The sequence below is a fragment of the Mizuhopecten yessoensis genome, unplaced genomic scaffold (assembly GCF_002113885.1).
Source record: "Mizuhopecten yessoensis strain PY_sf001 unplaced genomic scaffold, ASM211388v2 scaffold301, whole genome shotgun sequence".
In the NCBI taxonomy this organism is placed as follows: Eukaryota; Metazoa; Mollusca; class Bivalvia; order Pectinida; family Pectinidae; genus Mizuhopecten; species Mizuhopecten yessoensis.
In genome coordinates this window covers 2,694-11,870 of record NW_018403478.1, presented here as the reverse complement: position 1 = coordinate 11,870, position 9,177 = coordinate 2,694, and the positions used below count along the sequence as shown (strand labels likewise).

At 34.8% G+C, this 9,177-nt stretch overlaps 1 protein-coding gene across 1 annotated transcript in view; it reads right to left on the bottom strand.

The window, feature by feature from the left end:
* LOC110446138 (pinin-like) overlaps positions 1-5,434 on the bottom strand; it is a gene marked incomplete at its 3' end in the record, with an annotated part of 12,533 nt that extends 7,099 nt beyond the window's left edge. The window contains exon 1 of the mRNA XM_021491135.1: positions 5,378-5,434. Within this exon, the coding sequence (XP_021346810.1) occupies positions 5,378-5,434 (57 nt within the window). The remainder of the gene's footprint in view (positions 1-5,377) is intronic.
* Between the last annotated feature and the right edge of the window lie 3,743 nt (positions 5,435-9,177).

The following is a 9,177-nucleotide window of genomic DNA, read 5'->3' as shown; positions in this document are numbered from 1 at the left end:
CTATGGGTTCACATTTAAGGTCCGATTATTATATAAACTATTAGTAAAATATAAGGAAACAAAATCTTAACAAGAGGCCCATGGGCCTTAACAGTCACCAATATTAAAATCTGATGTCAAACTGCCTTTAAGTCACTTATCAAAAACATACTGACATACAATAAAAAATGCTTAAGATGTGATAACCATTTGATAGGTGGTGATGTGCTAAAAAAAAGGCTGGTCACATGATCACACGTAGACTGCAATGATTGTGGTGTGGGGGAGTGGGGTGTTTCGCCACACAGGTGCTTGCCTCGTCTGTCAATATACTCAGGGTCAGTGGAACGACCCAATCTCGGAAAAAATGTGATTGGCAACGAACTGTTCAAGAAATGAAGCTGTGAATGGTCTAAATCAACAAATAGAAATTTTTGAAGTCATCCCTAAGGGGAACCCCAGCAGTGACTATTAATTTTGGTTTCAGTCCCAGATTTTGACCTTTCTTGCCGACTACTGTTTTCAGCTTTCGTGTGTTTGCTTCTGTCGCTAACTACAAGCTTTTGGTTATCGATTTAGGAACAGATCTAACATACAACCAAAAGGCGTTCTGAATTTCAAACTGAAGATGTTCCGAATATGAATCAGTGACCTTTGAGGTTTCCGAAGGGGTAGACTGTTATTTATATTGCTAGTGATTGATTGAGATTTTTATGTCTGACCAACCAATGTAAATTTTGTAAATTTTGTAAAAAAAAAACAAAAAAAACATCACCTAGCAAAAGGGCAAACTTGATTTGACATGCCAGGTGTGCTTGCCATCGGCACACTACATTCAAACATACGCGCAATTTGGCAGACACAAATAACATTTTGTATTGCTTTGCATTTCTCTGCAGTCCGGCGAAACTTCTAATCGAACTACAGGCTTCGGTATCACAAACGTACTTAAGCTGAGATTTGAGTCCGAACTCAAGAACTCAAGCTCAGCATCCGTATTTCGTTATCACAAACTAAAAACTCAGCTCAACGCCTCAAGCTGAGCTCAAAAAGCTGAGACTGCCCAAGAGCAGACTTAAGTTCGAACTCAAGCTCCGGAACGAAACTGTTTGCAATAAATTGGCAGGCTTGGCGAACACTTATAATGACAAGAAAATATGTTTACAACATTGATTTGTCACAATCATCCAAAGTGTTGGAGACACACACAATCTTTACTAGACAATTATGCAGGTAAACCATATTATTGACAATTTATTTGCCATTTGTTGAAAATACAGTCGTTTTAATTTAAGCCCTGAATCCGAGTGCGATTTGAAATATAAATAATCGATGCGTTATAGTTTCCAACCAAAGGACTTTACATGAAAAACTGAGCATGTGATATTTCAAATGATGTATTTTCATGTTATTTTACTTTTTGTAAGACGATATATCGTGGCTTGTTTGTGTCCAAGTCGGACCGACTTTGGGCAGGTGACAGTACCCAAATCGGATCACCAAACGATCATTTTATTAAATCATTGAAAAATCTGAGGACGAATTATATTCATTTATGGTTGTATCAAATAAAGAATATCGATGGGTGTTCTCACAAACGAAATTAGCACCCGGGGCTCACTTGAGATATTTATAGAACGCTCTGAAGTCACCAATCAGCGGCCCCGGTTTTTTGAGAATGTCGGGACCCAAATCGGATCACGGCTTGAATTTTGCAGTATCGTACGCTTCAAATGAATATTTTTTTGTCAGCATATTAACATTTTATGATATCCTTTAGAATGTGTATGACAAAAAGGATTTCTATAGTGTGAATTGCTTCCAAAACAGAGTGCATAGTCGTCGCACGTGCCATTTTTTAAAAACGTAATCATAACATTGACATTTGAGTTTGAATTACGTTTTCTTGCGCTATTTGAACTTATCTGTAGTCATAAAATGGTGCATGGCTATCTATTCTAAGACTGCATCATTGTTATAACTGATTTGTCGACACATTTATTTTTTTATAAGTAGTTTTGCAAAAAGTGATCCGATTTGGGTACCGATCCGATTTGGGTACTGCCACCTTATGCTCCGAGATGATGTTACAATATAGACAATATTTCGGTAAAATAACAATATTTGAATGTGTTGACATGCAATTCTGGGTACAATCAGTAATTTGTTTCCATAATTTACACATAACCGTATATATTTCATTATGATAAATAACAAAAACGATGCAAATACCTCGTAATGTAATTTCTCAAGAACGTCGTCTGATCGTTAGAAGAGCCTACTGACCATGATCAGTAATACTAAATACATTGCGGGACTTAATTAAATGCACCAGACAGCGACTAATCGTCAATGAAAGCATTTAAGGTTTTGAACCAAGTAGTTTTAATATATGCTATTTTATACCAAAGTATATACAGTACCAGTTGAACAAACAAAGTCTTAACTTACATACGTAAAAATAATTTCCTTGTGAAACATGATTTCAATTATTGATAAAAGTGGGGCAAAGGAATGACTTGATTGGAGTATTATGCCACAGGGACCTGATAATGTGTTACTGCTATATTTAGACCTAACCTAAGGTGTTCAGAATAAATAGTTTAGGTCCAAATATAGCGGTTACAAATTATCAGGTCCCTATGTATTTAACCACATGGTATTTACTACATAATGTCTACCATAAAAAAGATGTATTTCAAAACCAAAGGTGTTCTGCGGTGTATTTGCAATCTTTAAATGTGTATGTAGATATATCCAACAGATTTAGATAAAAAATATATACATATGGTATAATTCTATGAACGGTCGTTGTTTTACATGTACATACGATTGCATGGCTTTTAAAATCCATTTAAAGTCTGGGGTTATTTTTTCTCGTTATATTTTCATAATTTGTAGTTTCGCAGTTTTCAAGATACAACAGGTGTATCTCGGGAATTACATATTTTACCATAAACTTTTAGTAAGATAAAGAACAAAATGACGTTATGCAAAAAAGTATAGTTTCCTTTGAATAAAAATTGGCACATCTTGAAAATCGCTCAACGAACAGAACTAACCGTATTGTGAAAGAAATATTCAGATAACTCTCTTACATGTTTCAAATGTTTCTCTCGATAAGTAACATTATAAATGAGATCAGGAAAACTCACTGATATATGAAGAAATGCAGGAAATTAAGAGGGAAAAAGATAACTGTGAACTTTAATTTGGCATGGGACTGTACATATAGGTACATGTAGATAACATGATGTATATAAATAGATCATTATAACAAAAAAATATTTAGATTTTAAAAAAAATGTTTGAAAAAAAAGGTGGAAGTGGATTGGAAATTTCCATAATACAAGATTTTCTGCATTTATTACATTTCACTTTATAAGGAATCACTACCTATGCCAATTGCAATAATGATTAAATGACGATCAATGACAACGTAAAGTAACCAGAAGAAAGAAATATCGTTCATGTGGAAATTTTTAAACCCGTAATTAATAAATGTTTGCAACAATTTAAGTCTATTATTTGTAAAATGTGATGGATTAAGGAAATCAAGGACAATATCTATTAGGCTTCACATTAAAAAGTGCGTTTTTAGACATATTATATGGAACACTTTCACCTCAAAACATAACATATATATACATGTGTATTGTATAATCGAAGGAATATATACACGTCTTGATTAGCTACATTTATTAGGCAATGGCAGTTAAAAGTACCAACAATAAAGTTAGGTTTTACTATGAATAGTCTTTGAGTCACGACTATGTATAATACATCTCCCAGTCTCGATTGGTAGACCTGTGGTTTTTGGGTGTTCAAATTTTACAACAACAAAAAAATTGTCACTTAATTTCTTGTCCCAAGTTTAAAGAAAGAGAATCATAACACTCGCCCGTTTTGTGTCGCACCTGCAGTATATTGTTGATCACGTCGTGGTACCAAGTATTGAGTACAAAGTAAACGCAATGTCCGCGACGTGGCCATTTCCTCTAGATCTTTGTCGTTAACGGAATCTTTNTTTTTTTCTTATAATTGGTCTTAAAGGGTGTCAAAATGCTGTCATTAAATCCGAGATCATTTTGGTGATACATTTGTATCGAATTGTATGCTAGTAATAGCCTGGAATATGGTTATTAGCATATCTATTTGACTGTTAGAACATGTTGCGATTCAGCAATATTTTATTATCTGCTTCGCATTGTGATAGATACATGTACAATATGGCCTGTGTATTGCGATATACTGGTTTTCTGATACATTAGTCATTACAATTAGTTGGTTTAATCTCTAAACTTCATGTCAGTGGACTTGTTTCAAATATGGATTCATTTTGATCAAGATAAAATGTGTATTAAGCAAAGCTGCATATTTATGCATGTTTTTTAATCAGTGATTAAATCTGATGTTTTCTGGACGAACTCCCAGTAATTTTTGTGCATGTTCAGTTCTCTTATATCATTTTTTTTTCATTTTAACAGATGAAATTTCTCATCCTTGCATTTTGAATGTGGAAGGCCTTGACATTGGGATGCAGAAGGCAAGGGAATATCGCAGAACTAAAAACTAAAAAAAAATAACATTGAACATTTTCTTCAAGTTTATCAACCACATGCTTTCTTATTATATCCTAGTAGGTTGGCATGGTTACCTAAACAGTGTGCAAACCAGGTCATTGTTAAACCATTTTGATTGACAGGTGGAAATATGTTGGTTGTAGCTTGGTCAATGATTTATTATACTGAAAATAATCATACAGGAAATGGGGTGACTTTCAGGTCATTTTGACATATTTCTAGTTTGTATATAATTCCATATATATCATGCAGTAGAACTGCAACCAGGCTTCATGAAATATCGAAAATTGGTTAGTTAGACTTCAGTTGCGTAGTCGGACAAATATGTCCAGCGAATAACACGCAAAACAGCTTAAAAAATACGGCACGTCAACACTTTAGCTTCGCAACGATAAGCCTTAGGTAGGAAACAAACTTATCTGTTTACTAGTTCATATCTACAGATTACTATGTTGCTCGTCCCTGCCTATCGTAATCATTCTACATTGAAAAGTTTGCGTCAAACTCCGCCATTTTTGAACCTGTGTAACACATTTGTAATCACACACCGATTAGCTCGCTAATTTTAACCAACCTTTGGCTGGCTTCAATATGTTCACTTCATCTCTTATTTTGTACATGCATTTGATTATGCGATTAAGATTCATCAACCCATTTCTTTCAAGTTATGAGTTAGGTATACAAATTATTCATGTCTTGGATACGTAATGATTTATATTCAATAAATCGGGGTATCAAATCTTGAAAAGCAATATGAAAACCTGCACTAACGTCAAATTTGTAATTGTGAAAGTATCACGCAGTTCCCATCTTACCGTTGCAATTTTCCAGAATGCACCACTTCCGCTCCGAACCTCCGTTGGCAGTTCCATACCTATTCGACTCTTATTTTTATGTTTATTATTATTTTTCTTTGAAAAAAAGTTGAAATCGTCGAATAAAAATCGCTGTATCAGAGTCATATATATCAATTTTTATTTTTTCTGTTACATATATACTTTTCTATGAACATAATGAAATCAGCAGATAAAAATCACTATCTCATTATATATATAAAATTAGAGGGCTGTATAGACGTATCAACATTAAGCTGCCATATTGGATTTTTAGAGTTACGTCCCTTAAATCGGAGTAAAGACACTTCCGGTTTCCCATTACACACGTGTACACGATACTGGCGGTATCTGTTATCAGGGACGCTGTTCTCTAAAATTCAGAATGTAGAAGTTGTTTGTTGTTATAATTAGTAACGATGGGATGTTCTCTGTGATGTGTTACAGATTAGTCATCATCAGACATTGCAATCGTCCATGGATATCAGTTTATATGTCTGTATGCCATAGGATTTGTTTATGGTTGGGTCATACATAAATATCGTCTGGTCGTAAGGAGCAATGTCATCCCTAGGTGCACATTAGTTTTTTTATTACTGCCGCGTGTTCAGTCGTTTTGACTAATTTTAACGCAATTCTTGGTTCTTGGAAATTCTTTAAATAAAATTAAGATCTCTGTTGTTTTGTTCATCCTGATGTCTTCGCCACACACACACACACCCATACCCAATGGTCTGTATCCTTTACTCTTTGAGATGGTCAGGGATGTGTAGTCCTCTACACATCCCTGAGTTGGTGTACATTGTGACCTAAATAGACAGTACTTGATTGTTGCCTCATCCAATTATTGGTAAATACTCGGGCAANGCATAAACCCTCTTTCTCTACAAACCATCCTTCACATAACTTAACCAATCAACTATAAATCCTTGTACTTTCTTGTGGTCACCCTCAAAATTAAGCGTCTTCAACCGACAACAAGCGTCTCCAGACAAAATCTTAAAAGATACCAAATGAAGCCTAAGTAAGTGTCATCAGAAGATGTTTTGTTTATATCACTATAATGCACCAAATTTCAATTGGATAATTGAAATATTTACTGAGTTATGATGAATTGAATTTTACGATCGTCGACGTGGCACATGTTTGCGTTAAACTGTTCAGTTAACAACTCGTCGCCAGACAAAATTATTGAAAATGCTTAATAAAGTAAATAAAATCAGAAATACATGTTATTTATGTGACTTGGATGTACCTATATTCCAAAATATTTGAACAAATTACCGATTTATGATGAATTGAATTTTTACTATCTGTGCTGTGGCACACGTGTGTGAATAGAACTCTACAGATCGTGAAGTGTCTTCAAACTAATCCCCGTCTTTAGCTCTTAATTAATCTAAAAAGTGTACATCTATGCAGGACTCTGATCGTATAAGCTGAAAACGGTCAGCCCAGATGATATTGCTTTATAAGCATTGTTTCACTGACTTGCTGTGATGGTATAATCAATTATGTTGACAATTATATTACTTTATGTATAAACATTTGCACCAGAATAAATACGTTTTAATTTTTACTTAAATTAATATATAATTTAGTCTTTTTTACTTAAATTAGTCACGGACTTCTAAAGTTCCCGATTTGATTCAGGGTTAAGATACTTTCATACAATTCAACAGACGCAGCACTGTGATGTACCACGGAATTATATTAAGTCCAAGTCCTCGGGTGATGTCCGTAAAGGTTGAAAAATAACAATTTCGAAATAATTAATCACATCATCAAGCTTCAAACCTAACAAGTGAAAAAGTTCCATAAGCATGTGTGCTAGAAAACTGACTTTTTTACTTCTATGAATGACATATTAACAATACCGAACACCGCAAGAATCGCCAAAAAAAACCAGGACGTGAAAACGTGATCGAGATAATTTTACTGAAACACACGGCCCTATTAAACAACCAAAGTTTCAATTTATTACAGAGGACAGTTATGTTAAATGAAGTACTGTTTTAACATTTTAACATAATTTTTGTATTGACATTTGACCTTCCGTGTCTGCATATGAAAAAAAGACTGTAATTTAAGTATTAAACTTTATTAAAAGGTTTTTTTCATTCATTAGTCTACAAAAAGCAATAAACATAGATAAAGTCACACGGAAATATATAATGGATCCAGGATAGAACCACGTCCACGATGGTAGCGTCTGCTATTTAGAGGTTCTGCAACTAAAGAACTATCTACTCGCACGTCCACTTTATCGGAAGTTTCATTTTGTTTGCAGTATAACAAATAGCAGCTAATTCACATTTGGTACCTTCCTTACTTAGCCCTTTTTTCAGAAAAAAATTGAGAGAATAAACTCTCCATATAAATAAATCTAGAGTCATGACACCAGGAACGTCAATCTCCCCAATCGGATCTCCAAACCATCTTTGTATTAAAACATTGAAAAATCTGAGGAGGAATAATATTCATTTATGGTTGTATCAAATGAAGAATATTGATGGGTGTTCTTACAAACGAAATTAGCACCCGGGGCTCCCTTGATATATTTATAGAACGCTCCGAAGTCACCAATCAGAGTCTCTGGTTTTTGCGAATGTCAGGACCCAAATCGGATCAAGGCTTGAATTTTAAAGTATCGTACGCTTCAAATGAATTTATTTTGTCAGCATATTAACATTTTATGATGACCTTTAGAATTTATATGACAAAAAGTATTTCTTAAGTGTGAATTTATTCCTATAGTCCAAAACCGAATGTATAGTCGTCGCACGCGCCATTTTTTTAAAAACGTGATAAAAACAATGACATTTGAGTTTGAATTACGTTTTCTTGTGCTATTTGAACTTAATAACTAAATATCTGTAGACAAAAAATGGTGCATGGCTATCTATTCTAAGACTACATATTTTTTATAACTGATTTGTTGACACATTTATTTATTTATAAGTACTTTTGCAAAAAGTTATCCGATTTGGGTAATGATCCGATTTGGGTACTGCCTCCTTACAGCCTGCTGTTTACGTTGTAAAATACGTGTAATAACTGTAACATACCGAAAAAGTTGTATAAAATGTTATAAAAAGTATATAATGATTACAATGACATATTATATATCACACACAAATTACATTAGATAGCGTTATATCTTGGAGACGGTGAACACTCGACGATCGCTTCTACTGTATCCATAGACGCCTACCTAAACCGGAAGTTGCTTTACTCCGGGCGCCACCGTCGCTTTGCAAAGGGCGATAACACGAAAAAAGTTATGTTGATACGTCTATAGGGCCCAGCCCCTCAGGCACCTGGGAGGCCAAAACTACCTTTTATACAAGATTAGGTCCTCTTCACCCAAGGATGCTCGCCACCAAATATGTATCAAATCCCTTCATTCCTACTGAAGATTTTGCTATATTTGCACTATTGGCCATGGTCCCTGCCCCTCATGCCCCTGGGGGGCTAGAAGCACCGTTTATACAAAATTGGTTCCTCTTCACCCAAGGATGCTCCACACCAAATATGGGCCAAATCCTTTTATTCCTACAGAAGATGAAGGATTTTAAAACATAATTTGCTATATTTCCCCTTTTGAGCCCTGCCCCACATGCCTCTGGGAAGCCACACCCACAATTTATACAAAATTGAGTCCCCTTGGCCCAAGGATGCTCCACACCAAATATGGACCAAAAATTTTCATTCCTACAAAAGAAGAAGGATTTTAAACAATTTGCTATATTCCCCCTATTTGGCCCCGTACCTCAGGCCCA